The following is a 25728-nucleotide window of genomic DNA, read 5'->3' on the forward strand; positions in this document are numbered from 1 at the left end:
GGATTACTGTTTGAGGTAATAATATAATCTTTGAAAAATTGTTCAGATCGGATTACTATAGCATATAGCTTCCATACAAACTGAACACATAGTTACTAAAAAAAATGCGCCTGTGAAGGGTATATTAGCTTCGGTCCAGCCGAAGTTAACGTTTTTTCTTGTTTTTGCTAAGGAACATTTGATACTCGTTTCATTGTGATATATCAATTATCAGGCATCCGGATTCAATTCGTCTTCCTGATTCATTTATGTATATACTCCCAACTCTTTTTTTATACGATAGATACGTTCCTCAGAAATCCGTGTAAAAAAAAACGTGAAAAAGAGGCGTTTTCTATACTTAGCAAAATGTTTCATGTCATCTGAAAACCATGTAAGATTAAATAAAGAACTATATTTATTCGAAAAACCGTGAAAAAAATGTTGAAAACTATACAATTTCAGATAAGCATACAAATTGTATGTTCATATAGCATTTTATTGAGCATTAAAACTTAAAAAATTTAATTCATACAGGTGAAAAATTGGTAGATTAAGCAAAAACAAAAGAAATCTGTTAATCCAGAATTAAGAACAGAAAAATTAGAATAACAAGTAAGGAAGGGCTAAGTTCGGGTGTCACCGAACATTTTATACTCTCGCATGATAAAGTGATAATCTAGATTTCTTTATCCGTCATTTACATATTTTTCAAATACCGTATTTGTGTAAAGTTTTATTCCGCTATCATCTTTGGTTCCTAATGTATATACTCGTATTATACAGAAAAGGCATCAGATGGAATTCAAAATAGCGTTATATTGGAAGAAGGCGTGGTTGTGAACCGATTTCACCCATATTTCGTACATGTCATCAGGATGTTAAGAAAATATTGTACACCGAATTTCATTGAAATCGGTCAAGTGGTTTCTGAAATATGGTTTTTGGTCCATAAGTGGGCGACGCCACGCCCATTTTCAATTAAAAAAAAACCTGGTAGCAGCTTCCTTCTGCCATTTCTTCCATAAAATTTAGTGTTTCTGACATTTTTTGTTAGTCGGTTAACGCACTTTTAGTGATTTTCAACATAACCTTTGTATGGGAGGTGGGCGTGGTTATTATCCGATTTCTTCCATTTTTGAACTGTATATGGAAATGCCTGAAGGAAACGACTCTATAGAGTTTGGTTGACATAGCTATAGTAGTTTCCGAGATAAGTACAAAAAAAATTAGTAGGGCGGGGCCACGCCCACTTTTCCAAAAAAATTACATCCAAATATGTCCCTCCCTAATGCGATCCTTTGTGCCAAATTTCACTTTAATATCTTTATTTAAGATTTAGTTATGACACTTTATAGGTTTTCGGTTTTCGCCATTTTGTGGGCGTGGCAGTGGACCGATTGTGCCCATCTTCGAACTTAACCTTCTTATGGAGCCAAGAAATACGGACGGACAGACGGACGGACGGACAGACGGACGGACGGACAGACAGACATCCGGATTTAAACTCTACTCGTCACCCTGATCACTTTGGTGTATATAACCCTATATCTAACTCTTTTAGTTTTAGGACTTACAAACAACCGTTATGTGAACAAAACTATAATACTCTCCTTAGCAACTTTGTTGCGAGAGTATAAAAATAAGGAAAATATATTTACGTAGCTACATAATTATTCATCGCTACTTGATAACAAGAGTAATTGTTTGCAACGAACTAGACTAAAGTCGGTATCATCCCTAGAGAAATCCATTTTAGCAATGTACTCGTAAATATCATGCGAACAAAATGTGTAGATAAGATTTATCGAATAAGGGGACTTCTCAGTTACTGCTATGTATGTTCCTTTCAGCAATGATGCTAAGTGTGTTAAAAACAAACATAATTACAGGACAGGGATTTTGAAAACGTACTAGATTAAAAGTTTTTTACAAAAAAAAAAAAATTTTAAACCGTGTAACTTCAAATCCGTGTAAAAAAAGAGTTGGGTGTATACACTAAGATCAAAAAATAGTTAGACTTTGTTCATAATTTTGAAACTCTTTATTAATTCTTCTATGACGTTGTCTTCAAAGTTGTTAAATCAATTTCCGGAATAACCTTTAATGCGCGTACGAATACACGTTTAATGCAGTCAATTGACTCAATACGGGTTCCCCGAAGCGGCCTTTTAAGTTTGTTTGCAAAATTTACGAAAAACTCACTGCTACATCTTCGTTACAATGCCGTAGCAATCATGCGCTGTGTGCTGCTGCAATTTTTAATATTTCTGCGTTAGACGAGTTTACGCCTAGATCGCGATCTACTTGTATATCAGCACATCTACAATACCAAGACGCTTTGACAATTAGTCTTAGTACTTTGTTTTGAAATTATTTAATGACTTTTTTATTATTTGCGTTAGTACATCCCCAGAGTTGTGCACCATAGCTCCATATCGGTCTGAGTATTTGTTTGTAGATAAGTAACCTATTTTCGATTAATAACACCGATTTGTCTCTTTGTTTAGCGCGGAAGTAGCGACCTAGTAAATATAATTTTATGATATTTCGAAAGCAGTCCTTTGTGACAAACTTTATCGAACGTTTTTGCATTATCCAAAAACACGGTAGAACAGAGTTTTTTTCCTCAAATGCCTTTTCAATAATATGTGTAATTCTGTGGATTTGATCAATCGTAGAATGGTTAGATCGAAAATCGAACTGATGCGCTAGAATTATGATTTTTCGTGCGTATTACAAAAAAACATAAAAATGGATAACGCGCCATATATATTCGTGAATCGGAATTAAAAACGAATTTTTTAAGTAATTTCCCGTGAAAATTGGTGCACGTTTTCGGAAAAGCCGCTCTGCTGAACATTTACCAGAAGAAGAAGTTGGACACAGAAGAATTATGAAGGCCAGGGTGTTGGACCGAATAGGGTTATTTTTTTTTCGAGCGCTCGAAATAATAATGAATTATAAATTTTTCTATTATGTATTTATCATTTTTACCAATTCTCTTTCAGACAAGAATATTGAGAAAATCGATATTTTAATTTCTTTTTATTTTTCCAATTATTTTTATTTTCCTATTATATATTTCTCATTTTTATCAATTCTTGTTTAGCCTTAAATATCGAGAGTATCCATATTTCGAAACCGATCACTGCTTGTATCACTAGTACCCAATTGAATTGCGAACAGCGATGCCATTATAGCGTAAATATCGTGCAAAATATTGATATTTTTTTGATGTTTTTATTACAAAAAAACATAAAAGTAGGTATCGCGCTATATATATTCGTAAATTGGAATTAAAATCACGAATTTTAAGACATTTTCGGTGAAAATTGGTTCACGTTTTCGGAAAAGCCGCTCTCCTGAACATATACCTATCCACGAATCAGGGTGTTGTTATTTTAAACTAATCCAAAATAAATGTTTATATTTTACAGCCCTATTCTCATGCCCTCACAAAAGTCACCAACCTCACTACAGTAATGTTTCTCACTATAGTGAGGGTTACCATATTCTGGCCAAAATTCAAAAGCTCAAATGCTCACTATTATCACAAATATCTGTGACGTGTGAAAGCAGCCATCATAATAGAAAACATCTGTGTTTGTTTTGTTTTAAATCAATATTTTACATCTTTTAAAAAATTGAGAATTGAGTGTTATAATTAGCATGGAGGAACTATTATTTGAATATGCGGCAATTGTTGAGGAGGAGAAATCGGGCGGTAGGAGGAAAGTGTTAAAGAGTTTGCGAGACAAAGCGATCCTTTTAGTATGCAGGACACAACATTTATTAATACATTTCGATTCCCAAAATCGCTATGTAAAGTACCTATAGGTGAATAGGTGCCGCATGATGTGCAGAAGTCGAGGATATCTTTTGATCTGCGTTTCCTGGCGTGTTTGTATTTTTACGGGCATGGCTCTTACAAAAAATACGTTGGTAATAGTTATATGCTTTGGGTTCAAGGGCACAATCGGCGCAATCGATTGTACCCATATTGGTATTGTTTCACTTTCAAGCAAAGACGCTACTACTCCTCTCTCACTTTTCATGAAACGGAAAGGATTTTACAGCCTTAATAGTGCCCATACACGAGCACACAAGTGCGTTCGATCGGTATGAATTCGTTTGCCCATACACGACACACAAATCCATTTTGCGTCCGTTCTTCACAGAGTTAACATGTGCGACAGGCAAGCGGAACATTTCTTGGAATTTATTTCTAATGTAGCATTTTTATCTATTTCATGGAATTTCGTTAATAGGTAGGTAGGTAGGAGTGCAGCCCTATCGGGCTCAATTAGCACTTGATGTGCCATTTTGATACACTATTCGTAGAACCTCCTGTATCTGCTATTACGTTTCACCTTCTCTCTCAAACCATTTTGAGGTTTCGATGAAACTACTTATGTCCGATATGCTTTTGGTGGAAATCCATTCAAGGTTTGGTGCTTGGTGGATTCCGAGTGTTTTGTGTCAGATCTGTGCTAGAGCTGGGCATTCGCAGAGAAAGTGGAAGATTGTTTCCTTGTTCCCTGCTACTCCGCAGCCACGGCAGATGTCGTTGTAGGGCAAGCCCATTTTGGACGCATGTTCCCCAAATGACCAGTGCCCTGTTGTGGTAGCTGTTATTCTGTAAATACTTTTTCTTGACCTATTTAATAAGTCATTGGTTCTTTTCCTGTCATATGTTGGCCATAATTGTTTAGTTATGACGCATTTTGTAATGTTTTTCCACCTGTTGTTTGCAATTTGCTGAAATTGTGTATTGATCTCTCCTTTTATCGATCCTAGCGGGCTTGGTATTAGCTCCGCCTTGGATTCATTGAGGAAAGCTCCTGCCTTTGCCAACTCGTCTGCTTTTTCGTTACCGAAAATGTTCCTGTGGCCGGGAACCCAAATCAAGTTTAGCTGGAGCTTGTCTTTTATTGAGCTTAGTGCTCTCTTGCAGTGCCAGGAGGGCCGCCTGGCTGTCCGTAAATATAGTTGCTTTATGTATATTCCCGTGGTTTTCTAATAGAACTTCGCAGGATTTTTCTATGCCTAGTACTTCTGCTTGGAAGATGCTAGCCGAGTTCGGTAGACGTATAGAGAGAGATATGCCTAGATCAGCGGAGAATACCCCCGTGCCTACTCCACAGTCCATTTTGGACCCGTCGGTACAGATTGAGGTGGTATCTTCCTCTACCATTGAACCTCTTCTCCATTCTCGTCTAGATGGTATCCTCACCTGGAAGTGTCTATTGAAATGCAGCTTTGGGAGAATGTAGTCTGATTTATTAATAGTGAACTTCTTTAGAATTACACTATGTCCGTAGTTCTGCTGATTCCAACCTCCCAATTCTTTTATTCTTATCGCCGCAATAGCTGCTGTTTTGTGAATAAAAATGTCCATTGGTAGTTGATGCAGGATCACATTGAGCGCATCAGTCGGACATGACCTGAATGCACCCGTAACACCCGCACATGCTGCTCTTTGCCACCATACCAGAGCTCCATATGTAAGTATAGGTCTTATGACAGCCGTATACATCCACATGATTATACTTGGTTTAAGGCCCCAATTCTTGTTGACGATTTTCTTACAAGTATAGTAGGTCATGTATGCTTTGTTTATTTCTTCTATTTCGTTAATAAGTTATTCCAACTTTAATTTTTCTTACACTATGTATGCATATATATTAGCGCTTAGGCAAAAAGCGAAAACTTTGAAGCGTGATTTCTCGGTTTTTCATTTTTACGATTATTCTTAATTGGCGGGCAGGATAGAAAAAAAACTAAACGTCGTATGGAACTAGGGCAAAGTTTATTATCATTGACATAAAATTATCTTATATTTAAACTCAAAAAAAAAAAATATTAAGAAAAGTCAAGTTTTAACATATTTTTAAACAGCATAAAGTAAAATTCTTTTGATCAAAAGCCACTACTTATTAAATTTTTAATAAAATTTTAAATTTACACTTTTTTTTGGAATTTTCTTAGTTTAACTAGAAGATAAATTAATAAAAAATATGAAACTCTTTGAATTTTTGGTTTCCGATGGAAATTGCGACCTGCATCCTGGCCTCCGTCCGAAAAATGTTCTTGCGAAATGCATCGGGTAATTGCTTCCCAAAGGCAGAATATCAAAGATTTCGTATCCAAAAAATTTGTGAAAGGTGTTCAAATATGTAACTATAAAGCCTAGAAATTTCGCTTGAATCAATAATTTGTTTCCCTCCCAAAAAAATCCTCAAAAAAATCGATTTTTGAAGCCTCGATTTTTCGAGGCTCTCCCCTTTACTCTTGGCATTGTCCGCGATCTTCACTGTTCGGCGACACGAGAGAAATGAGATTTTGTGCGCCGACAACGCCATACACGATAAACATGTTCGCGCACCGATCGTAAAAAATCAAACATTTTCGCGAACATGGATCGGTACGCGAACAAGCCCATACACGATAAACCGCAAGCGCACACATACCGATCGAACGCACTTGTGTGCTCGTGTATGGGCGCTTTAATGTAGAAGCAGTATGTAATGTTCTATATTATACAAACTATTTACCAATCTTTCTATTAATACATATGTTTAAAATAAAGCCAACATATACATACATATATCTAGTTTGATTAGGTATAATTTCATCAATAACAAAATGTAATGTGATGTGAAATAAGTTAATTAGAACAGCGTGTGAAATATAATATCAAACTCTGCCTAATTAAAGCAAAAATATTTAAATTTTAGAAAGCATTTTCAAATATACTGCATCTGGTAATTGAACAAAAATTAAATAAAATATTTCATTAGGCACCAGAGTTCAATTTTAGGATTTTCTACTATCGCTTATACTGTTTGCAACAATTCTTTCCATCTATTTTTATGAATGCATAAACAAATATTGGATTTATTTTTATTTATTGGTTATCAGCGATATGCATATGTAGATGATAAGCAATGTACGTAGTAGGTGGTTTTTTGTATGCTTATTTTTATTAAAACAGCTGTTTGACAGCGAAAAGCTTTTTACCTCACGTGGTGACATTTTTAAGCTTTTTTCTTATGAGGTTTGAGCAAGAATAGCCTCACAAAATATGCCTCACAAGAAATCTCTCAAATTATTCCTCTCAACTCAGTTGAGAGGTTTTTTCAGAATAGGGCTCTTATTACCGGTTTTTGTTACCGGTTGTTACATGTGGGTATCACAATTAATTATCGATAATTTTTAATCCAACCAGATTATTGTTATAACTGCAGCTAAGTGCAGTATATTATTACATGTGATTCTGTCTAACGTTAACTTAGGAGTTTCGCATGTACTCAATTATGCAAGAAGTTTTTTGATATTGTAGTATTTTAAATAATCGTGTTTACGGCAATTCGTATTTTTAAGTAAGAAATGTACCGGATTTGCCCAACAAAGTGGACAAGTTCACAGAATTTCCAATTGATGTTTACAAAGTGTGTACAGAAAACTGAGATTTCCAGAAAATATTCCTTACTTACAATAGCGATTGAAAGTAAAGCATTTGGTAAGTTGCAAGGCACGATTACGCTTCTTTTGTCGCCGCAATCTAAGGGTATGGGCAGATAAAGGAGATCCTCAGGATGAAAAATTGAATACACATATACCCATCACAGATTTCTAGTTTTTGAGATAATTGTATTTCAATTTCATAAAAGAAATAAACATTCACAGTTTGTGTTTCCATTTATGACAAATACCTGTGTTGAGTTATGTGAAACTAATCAAATATTTGGGTAAAGTTTACACCCCTATTCTGTGCATTTGACAAATTAATAAAATATTGAAAATGAACTCAAATATTTATCAAGCGAGAAATATTTTTATATTCTGGGACGGTCTTGACAAAAGTAAAAGCTTAAATTCGCAAAGCTTTTCTCCACACGTGTGGTGAATAAAATAATGTAAATAGAAACAGCGATTTCTATTCAAATTATATTGATAGCAATATGCGTGCAGTCAATTGCTCCAATGGTGCTTTTTATTCCAAATTTGGGGAAACTTTAGTATGCCATCCCACGATTTCAGGGTTAAAAGTGCTATGGTTGGATTAAGAAAATATGTAATTGTTGCCGCCGCAAACTTATAGTTTCCGAGATATTTGCATTTAAAGTTGAAAATTTTGCAAATTTTATCTTGCAATTTCTCGATTGCTAGTAATTATTTAATTCATATTATGCCTTTTTTATGCACTTACACTTCAGTACATTGTTTCTGCATATTTTTTTCCAGTAATTATTTAGTTATTTGCTTAAAATAAGCATTTTATATTTTACACAATATTCCATGTGTATCAAGTTTTTTTTTAAGTAAAACTCGTTTTCGCGTTGGCGGCCTTCGGCCGCGCTTCAAAAAAATAACCCTGGCCGATCCAACACCGGGGTGTCTCAGGTTTTTTTTTTTTAATTAAAACTCCTTTTCGCGTTGGCGGCCTTCGGCCGCGCTTCTAAAAAATAACCCTGGCCGATCCAACACCGAGGTGTATCAGGTTTTTTTTAATTAAAACTCCTTTTCGCGTTGGCGGCCTTCGGCCGCGCTTCAAAAAAATAACCCTGGCCGATCCAACACCGGGGTGTATCAAGTTTTTTTTTAAGTAAAACTCTTTTTCGCGTTGGCGGCCTTCGGCCGCGCTTCAAAAAAAATAACCCTGGCCGATCCAACACCAAGGTGTATCAAAAATCTTGATATATCAAGAAAAAGGGCAATGATTTATGTATGTTGGGTATAGTCCAATTTTTTATTCATTTTTATTCGTTTGATAAATGTGTAATTATAGCAACACTTATTATTTGTCAACAAGGAATACTTTTGTTTTTGTGCATGGAATGAATATTGTGTAAAATATAAAATGCTTATTTTAAGCAAATAACTAAATAATTACTGGAAAAAAATATGTAGAAACAATTTAGTGAAGTGCAAGTGCATAAAAAGTGCATAATATGAATTAAATAATTACTAGCAATCGAGAAATTGCAAGATAAAATTTGCAAAATTTTCAACTTTAAATGCAAATATCTCGAAAACTATAAGTTTGCGGCGGCAATAATTATATATATTCTTAATCTGGAACATCAGCACTATCCAACCATACCACTTTAAATCCTGAAATCGTGGGTTGGTATACTAAAGCCGACCCCCGAATTTTCTAAAAAATCTGGAATATATTTAAAATAAATTAGTTTAAATTAGTATATGATTAATACTTGCCCCGTTTTTATAAAAGTTTCATCTTGCTCAAAGGTATTCTCTCTAAAAAAAATGGATTACTATCGTCACGTAAACATTTTAAATGCCGCGAGCGATTCCTATTCTCACAATTCTCATCTTCGTTTAACAATAATGACAAAAGTAAAATATCTTCCATTTTCACAAAAAGATGCACAGACATTTAATTCATAGCGAGCACTGTCAAGAGCATTTGACATCTTAACAACTTATCAAAAAAAAGAGCTTTTTATTTCAGACACAGAAGACGAAATGCTTGATAATTTTCAAACTTTGGTAAATAAGAAATATGTTGAATTTGTCTAGTGCACAGAATAGGAGTGTTAGAATAGCATCCCCCGATTTCGGGGTTAAAATTGGTATCTACGGATAAAGGTGGACCTCCATATATATGTAGATTTGTCGCTGGTTTTTATAATATTTGCATTTAATGTTAAAGAATTCAACTAGAATAATTTTTAAAATATCATCCCCCGATCCGCGGTTAAAATAGGTATGTACGCATAGAGGAGGTCCTCCAGATCAAGAAAAAATATATATATATAGATGCCACTGACTTATGGTTTTTGAGATATTTGCATTTAATATTCAAAAATTCAACTATTTAAAACGCGTGTTTCTCCGATTTAAAGGTTGGTACGCAGCTCTTAAGTAATTGCTCAAGGAAAAAAATACATTATTTCTCAAGTAATTTTGGCAGCTGGTTACGCATTGTGAATGATCTACATTAGAAGAGCAAGAGAGAATAAACAAAGAAAACAAATTTTGTGCGTAATATGTATGTGTGTATGTATATGGTAACATAAATATTTTCATTGAGATTTAAGAAATGTTGTTGATGATTGGTAGATTTTATACAACATTTCAAAATGGAATATACTTTCATAATAATGATTTCAACTAATTTAGGATGAATTTGACGATTACTTCGAATTTCCTTCAAGAAACAATTGTTGATTTGATGTTTCTTCGCAAAACAAGGTTTGCCATATTCACATTTTACTGAAAAAAAGTATCAAAAATTTGTACTAGATTTCTTGAGAGCTGCGTACTAGCACAAGTAAGTTTGTCGCAGGAAAGTATCTTGACCGTTTCTTAAGCGTTTTTTTATATGAAGTTTTTACGTTTCTTGCGAGCTGCGTACTAAGCTTAAGGTTGGTTTCCAGCTCTCAAGTAAATGCTCAATAAAAAATTACTTATATCTTGAGCTGTAGTCAAGTAAATTTGACAGCAGGTTACGCATTGTGAATGATGCACATTAGAAGAGCAAGAGAAAACAAACAAAGAAAATATACTTATGTGTGTAAGTATAAAAACATTTTCTTTGGGATTTAGCACTAGATATACCAGCGATTGAAGTATACCTATTTATACCAAACCAGTCAGAATGACTGTTCTTTAAAAGAAAGTGTTTAATGGGGTTTCTAGTCTTTAGTCAGCTTGTCAAGAAATACCAACAAGCCAACCGAAAAGATTTGTTTCCGAAACAGATGAGTTGAAACAAAAGTTGAGAGAATTAGAACAATTATGCAAATGATTAAAAAGTAAAAATCAAAAGCTTACAGAACAAAATAATCGCCCACTTGTGCCTAATACAATACGAAACTGATGAAGAAGAATTGGCTGTGAAAACATACCGGATTTTAAAGAAAAACAAAATGCCTAACAAAAAATGTAAAGCCGAAGCTTCACCAGAAGTGACCGAAAAGCAAATACTTTATCAAAGAACGGTGGAAACCACACAACTAAAAATGATAAACCGAAGTATGATTCTTGGCCTCCAACTATCTGGTGATCAAACAGATAGCAAAACATACCATGCTGCTAATGTCAGCAGAGGAAGAGAAAAACTAATGTCGTCTCAACAGATGAAAGCACTAGCGGAAAGCACACAGCTAGCCCTTCCCCCAAGGGACGGCGCTACAAAGAGGATTAATTTCAGAAGAAGAACTTTAGAGTTACTCTAGGCAACAAGACAGAGTGGAAGGTTTCCATGCTTGAAATGCTGCTGAGAGACACCGGAAGGAATTGGTGCAGACATTGCACCAAGCTGTCCATACCAATGGGACGCTTCCCAAGTATTTTTCAGGCTGAAGGTGTTGCTATAAGCTTGTGCGTAGAAATCAACCTTCCCCACAACCAACACATCGCCATACTCAGCGATAGTCAAGCGGAACTAAAAGCGATCACAGCATATCAGATCACTTTTAGTAGAAGAATGCATAGAAAGGTTGAAACGCGTATCTTTGTGCAACCGGGCGCACCTAATCTGGGTGTCAGGGCATAAAGGGGTAGAAGGAAATGAGAGGGCCGACGAACTAGCCCGCTCTACGGCAGCGTCCAAGATGCTGGAACCAGAACCATGCATCGCGGTGGGATCGCATATTCTTAAGGAGCTGCTCCGCACGGAGGAGAAAGCAGGGAGAGATCAGCACTGACAGCAGGCAGCAGGAATGCGCCATGCCAAGCTGCTTATAGGGGGGTACAACCTCTCCAAAAGTCCGCCTCCTCGTCGCGCTTTACATAGGGCACTGCATCCTCAGGAAGCACTTGTCCAACATGGGCATAGTCTTCTGAGCTAAATGCCGGTTCTGCGACTTGGAACAGAAAACACCAGCACACCAAATTCTGGGCTGTACAGCAATTTGCAGAAGAAGGCTTAAAGCCCTAATCAAGACATCAAGAAAATATATGAAATCAAACACATTCTTCACACCGTTGTTCTCATTGAGCCTATTAGGAATTCTTAACTTATTCCGCAATGTAAAAACTTCCTGGCATTTGGACACACCAAGAACTTCTGCGGCAAAATGTCAAAGTGCGTTGAATGTGGTGGTAAGCAGAAAACGATCGAATGCCAAAAACCAAAATCTTGCAACTGTGGCGATAACCATCCGGCAAACTACAGAGGATGCATTGTTGCCAAGGGGCTTCAAAGCATCCGTAACAAAGCCTTGAAAAAACAAAAAGTTTCCATAGGGAATGCACTGCTGTTATTGTAAAAAACAGCATTAAACATTATAAGGATAATGAATTAAATCAATACTCACAATATTCAAGTTAAAACTATTACATTAAAGAAATGAACCAACCCTTGTTAATTACTGCAATATATTGCCCTCCGAGATACAAAATCCTCATTGAAGAATATAAAGAACTTTTCAATACGCACCTACACAAATTTGTTATGTCGTCTTTAATGCGAAGCATGTTTACTGTGTATCGCGCCTATCGACAGCTAAAGGGCGAGACTTATTCCAGGCAGATCAAGAAACGGAGTGTGAGTTTGTATCGACCGGAACACTAACTTACGGGCCAACGGATGCCAGATTAGATAAATAAATGAGGTTGCACCGCGACCTATGGTCTATTGTGCCCTCTCCTAATTCACAACGTCTCAACTAGCCTCAGCAAATTGATGAGATCCAGTATACTGCTAGGTGCTATTGAGGCGATGTGATTCCTATTTGGAAACATAGATCCAAGGACCTTAATCCTGCGTCTACAGACTGCTGTCTAGACCATTAGCAGGTGTTCTGCTGGTTCAGACTCCAAGTCGCAGAACCGGCAATTTGCACAAGAAGCTAGGCCCATATTAAATAAGTGCTTCTTGAGCTTGCAATGGTCAGTGTAAAATGCGACCAGTTGCCTGAGTTTCTCCTTCGGGAGATTGATTGCATATTTCAACCTTTTGAGGTTGTAACCATTCATTAGCAACTTTGCATGGCGCATGCCTGGGAGTTGTTGTCAATGCCTCTCCCTATCCACTGCTTCACCCTTACGGAACAGCTCCCTAATGGTGTGGGAACCAACCGCTAAGAAAGGTTCCGCTCCTACCATGTTGGTGGATGCTGCAGAGCCGGCAAGCTCATCAGCCAGTTCATTCCCGGCTATACCTCTGTGACCTGGCACCCACACAGGTGCACTTGGTTACATTCTGATAGACTATTCAGTCGTTCTATACACTCCTGCACCAATCGCTTGGCTATCGCTTACTATAGCTATACGTTCATTGCCATGATTGCGTTGAAGGTTTAACTCTACGCACCGACTTATAGCAAATACCTCTGCTTGGAATATGCTCGGAAATCTACCCATAGGTATGGAGAGTTTTGCGCGTGGTCCTGTGACCCCTCCGCCATTTCCCTCCGACGTTTTCGAGCCGTCGGAGTTGCACCTGATTGTACTGTCCCTACGCAGTAGCTCGAGAGCAGAGTCACTCCATTCGGCCTTGCTGCCGAGGGTGATCTTAAACTTCCTAGTGAAGTTGACCTTTTTGGTAATGCTATCCCTAGGGAGAAGAGCCAGTGGTATGACGCCACTTAGTTCTTCCATACGTTGGGAAGAGATTACCTTACCTTTGCCAGTCCCATCTGTTGTGTGTTTGGTGACTTGACCAATTACTAGGTGTAGCGGAGTAAGTTCCAGCAAGACTTCAAATGCCGCTGTCGGACATGCGCGCAGCTCCCGACATACAGGCGCAGGCGAGTCTTTGCAGCTTTGATAGTTGAAGTCTTACCGGCGTCTGCAATGCTTTCGAAGCCCAAGCCACCACTCCATAACTGATAATTGCTCGTACTACCATGGTGCTTTGGTTAACACCCCCAGGATTTACCAGCCAGCCGATTGCATACCATCAGTGCCTTTGTGGGTTTGACCATGGTCAGGTCAACATTCTGCTTCCACCACAACATGGAATCCAGTGTGAGACACAGGTATTTGACCATATTTGTTATATCAATCTCTCTCAACCCGAGTGTTAGGTTCCTGAGTCACCTTCAAGGGGTTGATGTTTAGTACAACGCTACTGCACCAGCCCATGGCCAGGCCTAGTCCCCTTTGTACGATATCGCAGAGAGTACCCTCAAATTTTCCTCTGGCTATGATAACAATGTCGTCCGCATATCGTTGACAGCGGCTTTCATTAAAAGTTAGCAACAAAGTAGTTCGTCCACGACAAGGCTCTACAGCAGGAGGGATAGCACTACTCCCTTCGGGCAGCCCCTTGGAGTGCCGAGACGAATACTGGTATCTCCTACTGTGGTCTCAGCTATGCTGGTGCGCAGTACGGCCTCATTCCATCTGCGTACCGGTGCCACCACATTCCTTTTGTCTGGGAGGTTAGCTGGTATAGAGCAGTTTGGTCTACCTAATTGCAGACCTAATCTCCTTATTAAAGGCAGTTAGGTTGCTTCTGTACTCTTCCCAGTCCCTAGTATGCTTGGCTTTGTTGAAGAGCTTACGTACTTTTCATCTAAGTTCCGAGAGTTTTCATGACCACCAGGGGCAGTTGCGTCCTTTGGTGATCGTCTTTAGGGGGTAGCTGCAGTGATACGCGCTTGTGACGGCCTGATTCATAGCAGATAGCCTGCTCTCCAGTCCCAAGGCCGTTGTACCTCTGAATAGCTTCCCCTTTCAGATTTAGCTCTAACGTATTCCGATATGTGGCCCAATTTGTGTTTTTGGGAATACTTTTGAAGATTTGCGTGACCTCTGCCCCTAGCCCGAATCTCAAGATTCTGTGGTCTGACAGTTAAAGTTCTGACAACACCCTCCACTCTGAGACTACCCCGGACATGAGTTCGTTACTCAGGGTGATGTCCACCACGTGCATTGCAGTCCGTACTCCCCCCCATTCAGTGTGGTGCGCAGTTTGTTCCTCCTGCAGTTATTCACCAGGCCCTGCGCAATCTCGGGGGGACCAGGTCCTGTGTTAGGATTTCCAAAATACAAAAGAAATCAATATTTCTCCTAGCTGCTATATAAGCTCGTGGTCTCACACTGGAGAGATTCCAAATGACCTTATTGCAGTCCAAGTTGAGGCCCCTGACCTCTCCTTTGTGGATCCTTTGCTCCTGTATTAACAGGATGCCCAGGTTATCCGCCGAGAGCCTGCTCGCGATTACTGCGGATGCTGACGCTGCGTGATGCAGGTTCACCTGTGCAACTTCCATACCTGCGAGCACTATAGGATCGGTTCAATGAGGAACTGGTTCTCATCTGCCCCGTCCCTTGCATTACCATTTAGGTCCTGAAGTCCCTCTCTTTACGGTCGGCTCCACCGCTGAGACTTCCACTGTGGCCTCCGCAGTTGCAACCTGCTCGGCCAGACTGGTGCTTGGACGAGTGGCCACCTCGTCTACCTGCATCTTCTAGTCCTTCCTTTCGGCTTGTAGGGCCTCATGATTACCGTGCTAAACCGATAGCTCAGACGGATGAATTTGTAGGACTCGTCGTACACACACAAGTTCAACATCCATCCGGAACCCTCCACTTTGCTATCGGCTACTCGCCAGGCCGAGGTATTAATCCCTCTGTTTTGGTTAGTGATGAGCCCTCAAAGCAAACTCGTACGGTTTTCCCCGCACATATTGGAAGGAGTACCGTCATATAGTGCATGATCGGAATATCCTCCCCTTCTTCCCGCATAGGATGGGGCCTTCCCAGCCCACTAGGTTGGAAGCGATCGCCCGTAGCCAGTTAATGCTTTCCTCATCCTTGCAATCGACCTGCATAAATCCGTCCTTGAAGTACACCCCATGGAAGGCTACCAGGTCCTTATATCCCCTGTACACCTCTTCCATGAGGAGATCTTGCAGAGCGGTGAGCTCCTCTGCCCTCAGAGTCTCCGACGGGTAGTTCAGAGGTCTTTTAAGGCGTCCGCATATCTGCGCTGTCCCTCAGCTGCCCGAAGAGGATTCGGTACGGAGAGATGGCCTTCAGCTACCTGGGCATAGTTATCTCGTTGCCTTTTGGAGTTTGGTTGCTCCTGTGCTTGGCTGTCGGAGGCGCCGTTTTCACGCTTCCAGTCCTCCCAGTTGGATTTGCGTTGACTAGTCCGCCGGTGCGAACCCCTCTGCTCTGTTTACTGCTGGATGCGGTATTTGCGCCTTTACGCACCTTCGAAGCCGGAGAGGCACTCTGACCCTGTTCCTCGCCATTCTTTCGGCTTCTTTAGGAGTTCTTCCCTCCTGGAGGTGCCTTAGGTACCATTTTAGGCTGGCACCACTCATTCCCTTTGTGCAAGGGTCATCACGACCACCTGGACGACCTGTTGGTGGTAGAGGGGGCAGTTTTCCTCTGCGCCTCCTCCTTCTTCTGCCTGCGCCTCCTGCAGCGCAAACTCGTTGCGACTCCCCTGAGTCCGAGCAGCTGATCCTGCTTTGGGGAGTTGGGGAGATGTTCGCTGCGTTTTTTGCGGGTGCAGTGGATGTCGCCTAAAACACCGCATAATAATTGGAAATTGGCGAGCGCAAAAGCGTATTCACGTTTTTGAGTGTTCGCGTTTTCTACGTGCGCTGTAAACGTAAAGAACCTCATAAACCGAACTTCCATCTGTGAATCCCTGCTGAATCGCTACACATTCGATCAATTTCTAAAGCGAATGGTTACAGATGATGAAGATTGGGTCACTTACCACAACGTCAGTTAAACAATTAAATGTCAACGAATTGAGGTGAGCCGACGAACAAGGTGGCCAAGTAAACATGACTTCTATGATCATCTACTATGAGTTCTTTCCCTACGACCAAATCCCTAATTTAGATCTGTACTGTCAACCATTGGACCGTCTGAAGTAAGTAATCGCCCAGAAGCAGTCAGCTTTTGTTAATAGAAGTGTAATTGTGTTTCATTGGGACAACGTCAGACCACATTACTGAAGAAAGGTGCAAAATTTACTTCAATAGATCCTTATGAATATCGAACGTCCCAGTTTATTGCCAATAAGGAAGAAGATTTTATGACAGTGAAAATATAAAATTACATTCAAAATGCCAAAAGTTTTCGAACAAACCTTGCATATTTCACCTAAATCGAATAATTCAATGATTATGAATTTTTAGAAATGAAATTTACGAAATTTTCCATAATTTCGTCTCTGATAATTATTTTAATTTTTCCTCGATGTACCTAAATATTTTGAAATTCGCTTACACAATTCAATTTTCATAGAATATATTATTAGAAATTATTCTGTAACCAAATATACATTCGAATTAACGAAAATCAAGCGCATGAAGTAAAAACTGAGCTAACGCCACTTCTTCTCCTCAGATTGAAAGTCGATCAAAGCGTATTTCTAGTGAATTTAATATTTTGTTATATCTATTCGAAGTTCAATTTTAAACCTGAATATTTGTTATAAAAGCGATTATGGTAAAGAAAAGCACATTCACAGTTCACGATACTATTATTGTTTTCAAATAAGCAGCGCGAATCCAAACCTAAGAAATTGTTCACCAGAGATGAAAATTTTGTTTTAATATAAATTAAGCAAAGACATTTTACTTCTGTACCTAAACTTGCTGCAATGGTCGATAAATCTTCTGGTACCAAGGTTAACCTTGAAATTATAAGAAGATTTTTACGAAAAAAATGGTTTCAAGGAAAAAACCCCTGATTATCAAAAAAATTAAAAAGTAACACGAACGGTAAATATTTGAAAATATGAACACTTCTATGATTCAAAGGTATTATTTAAAGACGAGAGTAAATTAAATTTATTTGGATGGAACAGAAGTCTTAATTCCAAAAATATATGGAAAATAGTGAAGTACGGCGGTGGCTCAGTTATTGCATGGGGGTGTATGGCAACGTTAGGAGTTGGGAATTTCCATTTTATAGATTTAAGTTATATCGGGACAACGACCCCAAGAATTCAACACTTGATGTAAGAAGTTGGTTGCTATATAACTGGCCAAAAGTTATCAAAACGCCTTCCCAAAGTCCCGACCTTAATGCAATTTAGTATTTGTGGTACGAATTAGGACGCATAAAACAGAACAGGATATGCACATCGAAGCACCATTTGAAGAAAGCAAGAGTGGAACAAGTCCGAATGTATCCAAACATCTGGTTGAATCAATGCCGAGAAAACTGCAAGCACTAGAAAATCAAAAAGATGCTGCGGAAAAATATGTAAAATAATTTTTTGTTTCAAAACTTTTGAGTAATTGTAAAAGTCTAGCCCGACTTTCAATGTGAGGCGCAAAAATAACCTTAGCTCAGTTTTTGTAGAATACGCTTTATTCTACATTACCTTAAATATAATTTTATATTTCTAACAGTAAAGCCTTTTGTAATAAAATAAAAAAAGATTAAGTTTAATATCTCTTTTCATTAAAAATTTATTACAAGTAGAAAATTTGTTTCGAGGCTACCCCGGATCACCCTACAAAGGGGCCGCTAACCCACAAGAGAGTGGGTCGATTCCGGACTTTTTTCGATTCGGGATTTCTAATAGTGGGGAAAAGTTGCCTTAGTACTTCCTGATTCCAATGCAACTTTTTATTTTGAGATCGAATTGCATCTTCAACCCCAACTCCGGCCTTGAAATTTCGGAAATTCGCCTAAAATCGCGAAATTGTCTACCTAGCGCATGAAATACGCATCTCATGGCAAAATGTATAAAACAAAAGTTATTTGTCACGTCATTTGCTACCGAAATGGTACATGTGATCATGGCCGTAGGACGAACCGTTCCCGAGATACGAGCGAAAAGACGGCGCGCCACAGCGCAAGATGAAAATCGGCTTGCGACCACACTTCTTGACGTTGATTTCGACGAGTGCTATCACTCACATTCATTCACCTACGCCAAAGGACACGTTCGGATAGGTCTCCACACAAATATTTTTTCATCGAGTTCCTTCACTCTTGTCGGTGATTTCGCCGAGTTCTATCACTTACATTCATTTCCCTGCGCCATACGACACGTTCGGACTGGTCTCCACATAAATATTTTTTCATCGAGTTCCTTCACTCTTGTCGTTGATTTCGCCAAGTGCTATCACTTATATTCTCTCAACAGAACACAGAACTCAAAATGTCTGTATCTAAATTTAAATTTAGACAGAAATGTCCTGTGTTTAGCATATATCCGTACAATCTCTCTGAGTCCCAGTTACCTACTTACCAGGATGTTCTTTTGTGTTATCAGTTTGAAAGATTTCGTATAGGGCGACTCCGACTTTTGACGGCCGCTAAGACAATACCCTTACACAAGTCAGCGAAGGTGAAAAGTACTACCGCGACACTGTCAAAGAGGAACATATTTCTCTTATAGCGGAACCTGATTGTCATTACTCTGGCCACGTCACCTCTCCTTCCGGGTCAGCTGAGGATGAGACGCAAGCTATATGGCAACATTTACAAGACAATTCAATTGATGTGGAACATCTAGAAGTTGTCGGTGCTGATGGCACCAACACGAACACAGGTTGGAAAGGTGGAATCATTCGGAAACTAGAAGAAAGAATAGGTAGGCCATTACAGTGGGTTGTTTGTCTTCTACATTTCAACGAACTTCCATTTCGTGCTCTTTTCGAACACATAGATGGTGTCTGAAAGAGTCCAAATACATTCTCTGGCGACATAGGTAAACTGCTCCCTGATTGTGAGAAGTTGCCTGTTGTCAAATTTGAAAGTTTTCCATCCTGCCAATTACCTTTGAGGTTATTAATCCGACCCAACTTAGCACAGACCAAGCTTATCTCTATAAAATATCAGAAGCTGTTATTTCCGGTCAATGTTCCTCAGATTTAGCGTCGATCCAGGTAACATGTGCAAATCTCGCTGGCTCACCTGTGCAAATAGGATTCTGAGATTATACATTTCTACTGACAAACCAACAAAGGAAATAATGATTTTGGTCAAGTACATACTTACAGTTTACTCACCATTGTGGTTCTCAATAAGATTCAACAGTTCAATCAAAGATGGCTTGCGCCATTTCTATGCTGCAATTCAAAGGTCGAGATACTTACCTGCTAAACTGCGCAAGGTTGTCGATTCATCCATTCAACAGAATGCTTTTTTTTTGCTCTTCCAGAAAACATTCTCCTTAGTATGATGACTGACGAACGGATAGAAGACAGAAAGTTGGCCCTTGACCGTCTTCTGGCAGCCAGAGAAGCAGAGTATGACACTGTTAATGGAATGGTTAGATGTAATAAAGTGCCAAAGCTGAATTTCAAAGGTAATAATTATTACGATATGATTAACTGGAAGACTATTACCTTGACTGTTCCACCAGTTCTTTGTTCAGTTTCTAACGAAGAACTCATAAAAGGGCTGTCGGGAGACACTGCAGAGGTATGGAAATTTAGTGAATTCCCCTCTCACACCGTGACAGTCGAGAGAACCGTCAAACTGGTGACAGAGGCATCTTCTAAAGTTATTGGCCCCCAATCTCGTGATCGTTGTATACGCTCTACACTGAAATCTAGGCAACAAGTGCCAAAGTTTAGTACAAAATCTGATTTTAGTTGCATTGGAATCAGGAAGTACTAAGGCAACTTTTCCGCACTATTAGAAATCCCGAATCGAAAAAAGTCCGGAATCGACCCACCCTACTGTATATGATAAATAGAGACGTACGAGAAATAGCGTACGTCATACATTGTACAGCTTCCGACAACTTGTTATAATTTTTTCTTAAGCAAGTTTGCCTTGAGGTCTAATCAACGGTAAAAACAAGGAATAGAAAATAAGTTATTGCATTAGTTTTGACTAAAATAATTATGAGAAAAGAGCCGGATTTTTGTTGTTTTGCGGAGTATACAAAAATGTCAAAAACTTTAAAATATAATTTTTTTCCTCCAAATAATCTTTATATTTTGATTTATAGTTTCCGCTTACAAAATAAGAGTTATGTATTTCATAACTTTTATTTATTGCTTACAGAATAATAGTTATACGATGAGTTTTTAATAACTCTTATGCAATAAGAGTTGCAAGAGGCAAGAGGCTAGCAACGGATCAGTTCTGACGGAACAATTCAGTGTTTTTTTTAGAAAATATTTATTATAACGATTTCGAAACAGACTTAGTTCAGGAATGCGTACATTTTCAAAGCTATATTTCTTCTGAAAGTTTGTGTTTATTCCTGCAAGAACATAATCTAGTATACGTTTTTCCAACATCGTATGGCTATACAAGTATGTACACCAAAAATTGCTCAAGTGAAAGAAGCCTTTTTTGCTAAAAGTGTAAAGATGTACGTTTAGTCAAGAAAAGCTATGCCTTTTGCATAAAGTTAGTACTAATGAACAAAATTTCTTACGATAGTGGTCGTAAATGATTTTACGAATTTAAAGTCTCGTACTGTTCTGTTCTTGTACTGTTTGATTTGTAAGATTACACATTGAACTCAAAAAATAATCTTAAAATTCTTACCGCTGCACAGTGGGAGAAATGGTCAATCTAGCGGCGCTTTCTTAATAGCTTCTTAAATACAATGAAAAAATACTAAAAATATGTGTTAATTATTTATTTATATGTTTTTATGCTTTATTAGAAAAAAAAAAACTATTCAGAGTCGAAGCTCTCAGAATTACTGCCGTCAGGTAAATCATTTATATGTAAAAGAAGGTTTTTGACATCATCTATTTCAATGAGATTTTTGGAGTACTTGGAGGTGCTTTTAGACTTAGATGTAATAATAGGATCTGAAGAAACTAAAAGAGTGTGTATTAAGTCTTCCATTGTATTCAACCTCGAGTTTTTTCGCGTATGATTCCTTCTATAACTGCGAAAATCTTTATTTCTTGTCTCAAGTGCCTCTTCTGACATCATTCCTATTGGTAGCGAAACTTTTTCAATAATATCTGCTCCGTGTATTAATATTTTATGTACAGATGGAGGCATATAAAACCAAGGATATTCGGAAACAAATAATTATGCTGTTTTCCAAGCATATATGCGAAAAGCCTTTATGTTAACTGCATACCCATATGCCATAGTACACAAAATTATACCAAATCTTTTTATAAGTTCTACTTTTACGCCAAGTCCTGTAGAGGCTAAAATTGGATGCTGGAAAATATTCTTGCAGTGTTCCCAGTGTTTGTATTGCCTGATCCTTTCGTGGGAATGTCCACCAATATACCCATTTTTTCTTTTAGCTCAAGTTGAATCTTTCTTTTGGTTTGCTGAGCGATTTCTTTATGTTCTCCACGAATTTGCCAATTTTGCATGGGTATTCTATAGGCGATATGAATTATACACTCAAAGCACCGTATCCAAGCATGGAGTGTTGACAATCCGTACTCATACAAGCGCTTCTGTGGTTGTCTCAATTGAACATTATTTAGACTATTCATGAATTTTGGTGTTGCTCCACAAATTCCACAGGCCTGCGATGATGAGCCCGCTAAAGTGTTAAAAACTTTCCCATCAATAATTGTTAAATGGAATTCATGTACTACTTCGAAAAAACTCAACTTTGTCGGAACAATGCTTACAATTTGCCTTTTAATATTATCTATCTCAACCTTAACTAACTCCGCTGACTTTTTTTCAAAAATTATTTTAATGGGTCTGCAGAACCGAGTTGAAGAAGGCCTGTTATTTTGCCATAGAACAGCGTCTTCTTTTTTAATTTGTAAAGGCACAATACATACAGTAAATAAATACTCATCAGTTATTTCACAATCAGAAGCACTAAAACGTTGACGGTAAGTGGAGTGACCACTGCTGCCGTCACAGCCCCATTTAAATATTGCTTCTATGCTGTCATTAATATTGCCTGCAGTCAAAACACCTTCAAAAGATTTGGAAAGTCCTTGTACTATACGCATATTGCAGTTTCGTTCTTTGGCACCATATTGCATTATTTTGTATGACCTTTTTGAGTATCCGCCATCTATATAAAGAGATAAAGCTTCCTCAGGTGTATACGGAATTGGGGTTTTTTGTTCAGAGCTTACAGACTTAAGCATTTTCGAAGCAGTCGAACTTTCTTCAAACAATTTTGAAACAACCTGTGAAGCATTTCTTTTTCCAGCTTTGTAAAGACTTACGCTTGCCGCTACCATTAACTCTTGGTTAGGTGTTTCGTTAACAACTGATGCAATTTTTTTTTTGAGTTTTCATTGTACACTCTGAAAAAGGTTTTTGTATACGGTGATGAACAGTTGGCTTAGAAAAAATTATATTTTCATCCAACCATTTCTTATTTCGCTCTTCGAACACTGACATAACCCTATGCCATTCTTTCCACTTTTCTATTCTATTTCGCAATTGTTTGTGAATTTTGCGAGTTTGCTCTTCACTATACTTTGAGCGATCAATGACGTTAGAAAATATATGATTTTCAACCATTAGAAATTTTTTTGTTGGTACTGGTTCACTGTGCCATATTAAAAAAAACGTGAGTTTAGACTCTGCCATAGTATCTAAAAAAGGAAAAAAATCAGTAACTTGCAAATACTTGCAGCCAATTTTTGGACAAGACGTAGACCACAACATATTTTAACAAATTATACAAACATTGAATCGAATCCCATCGAATCCACCACACTTATTTTCTACGGAACATTGGATTACACATATAAAAACACTTTGATATAGGACAATTTCTTTTTCCATTGTAAAGATCTAAAACATATATTAACAGACCACAATGACTTTTTTTTTTATTTAACACATACCAAGTAATAATAATTTAGTCACAAATCTTATTACAAAATTTTATATTTAAGTTTTTCAGTTCAACAAAAATTGCACTTAAAAATAGGTAAATAGTAATTATTGCACTTGATAAAACATGTGTTAAATTCGAAAGCTCACAGATATGCGAATATTTGGAACAAAACAAAAACGAAAACAGAAAAGACCCCGTTAGGAAATAAATTTTCAATAAAACAGACAGCCGCTAGATTGACCATTTCTCCCACTGTGCGCTGGGGGGGAAAAGAAAAAAATCTTTCTTGAGTGAGATATTCATTCTAATTTTTATTTTATATTTTTATTTTGTATTTTCATTACTTATTCACTATTTGTGTATATACAAGATGCGTTTCAAAGTGATCAGGAATAAAAAAAAAAAACAGAACAAATGGATTTTTCGGGAAAATCAATTTATTTTATTCTTTTATTCAAAATAGCCTCCTTCTGCTTCAATACAGCTTTTTTCACGGTCCAAAAGCATGTCGAACAAGTGTTTTAGCTGCACCACTATACAGTAATTGCGCCTTTTCAATAACGTCTTTTGTTTTTTTTTTTGTTGGTGGTAAAAGGCCTGATGCTTCTCGTATTCTTTTTGGGGTATCATCTCTACCAATAGGGATTTGAGATGATTTTCCTATCATCACTCTTCTCGATGGGTTTTTTCCGATTTTGCATGTAACGTCACTATATTGCTTACAATTTCGCGCATAGCTTGGTTAATGTGCCATTGGCCCGCCACCATGCTCTCCAATTCTTTAATTTTTTTGCCCAGTTTGTTTAGCGGTATCACATTTTATTTGGTCGCGGCGGATTCCTTATTTTTACCATTAGGCGGCGTTCTTATAATTTTAGAAATCCTTCGAAAAGGGTTATATAAGGATGTGTACGTTCAGTCCCTAGCTTTACTGTCTAACATAAAACTAAAATAGTTTGCAATGCCAAAAGAAAAAAGGGAACAGCTTATCGATGACAAACTAAAAAATGCAGAATAATAAAAAAAAATACAAATTAACTGAACGCTCCTGTAAGCGGAAACAATTGTATTTATTTTTACAAATTGGCGCGGAAAAAACACAAAAGGTAAGTGCGAATGATTATATATTATTAAAAATCAAAGTGTACTTATATTTCCAATTTCTCTGAATGTCTCACACGAAAAAATAAACTAATTTTCCCCCAATAAACAACAATATACTCAGAAATTTGAAGAACACAAAAAACACGTCTACTTCACAATGTGTATGCATGTAGCATTGAGTATGATCGATTCGGTCTGATCAGCCTCGCTCAAAACGGTCACTACTCAACACAGCGGTTTGCTACAAAATTGTTCTATCGAGTTTCGTGCTCAAAGCGAACGAGTTCGATCAATTGGTTTGATTGTTTTGCTTACTGATTCAAACTGATTCTTTGGTTCCGGTATGATGATTGGAAATGATTATACAGAAAAAGACGATCGAGTCCAACGATGCACGAAAACTCAGACATCGATCAAGTGTGCGTTTGAATTGTGATGGAACCAATCAGATCGAGAATTGCTCTGCGAATATGTATGTGCATAGTTTGTATGTACATATTTGTGTGTTTTAACGAAAACAAGTTGCGATGCATAAAATTAACCAAAACATTACTGCATATATGTATTTCTTCATTTTTAACGTTTAAAACTAAATTTCAATTTATGCTTAAAATTAATAAACAAAGGTAATGCTTAAAATATTAGGGAACACAAATTTCAAATTTTAATTACTTCTTCATTGAAATCAACAAAAACTTAAAATTAAAAAAAGGTTTATTTTCTGGTTTCAATCTTAATCGCTAAAACTTTTATAAAATGAATTTAAAAACAATAAGCTATCAACTGAACATGGTCCGAGCCTATTTCTTTTTTCGGTTATAATATTTCCAGCTAAAGAAAAAGAACGCTCAGCGGCTGCGCTGCTGGCAGGAACCACCCGAAACGACCAAACGGTATGATTGTGATCGAGCTGAATGCAAACAACATTCTCGACTATTCTTCACTGCTCACACAAGGCGTTCGATCGAACAAAATCA

General features: G+C 37.8%; 1 protein-coding gene and 1 long non-coding RNA gene across 3 annotated transcripts in view; one reads left to right on the forward strand and one right to left on the reverse strand.

Annotated features, from left to right (window-relative positions):
* Positions 1-25728, reverse strand: part of LOC126765443 (uncharacterized) — a 195839-nt gene that overhangs the window by 64218 nt on the left and 105893 nt on the right. The window lies entirely within an intron of this gene.
* Positions 7243-25728, forward strand: part of LOC126765192 (DNA-directed RNA polymerase, mitochondrial) — a 59557-nt gene continuing 41071 nt past the window's right edge. Inside the window, exons 1-2 of one of the 2 annotated variants that reach the window (XM_050482791.1) lie at positions 7243-7504; positions 20054-20200. In XM_050482791.1, coding sequence (XP_050338748.1) covers positions 7372-7504; positions 20054-20200 — 280 coding nt within the window. In that variant the 5' untranslated portion in view covers positions 7243-7371. The remainder of the gene's footprint in view (positions 7505-20053; positions 20201-25728) is intronic. The other variant, XM_050482792.1, reaches the window with a different exon arrangement.

This window comes from Bactrocera neohumeralis, unplaced genomic scaffold (genome assembly GCF_024586455.1).
Source record: "Bactrocera neohumeralis isolate Rockhampton unplaced genomic scaffold, APGP_CSIRO_Bneo_wtdbg2-racon-allhic-juicebox.fasta_v2 cluster10, whole genome shotgun sequence".
NCBI lineage: Eukaryota > Metazoa > Arthropoda > Insecta > Diptera > Tephritidae > Bactrocera > Bactrocera neohumeralis.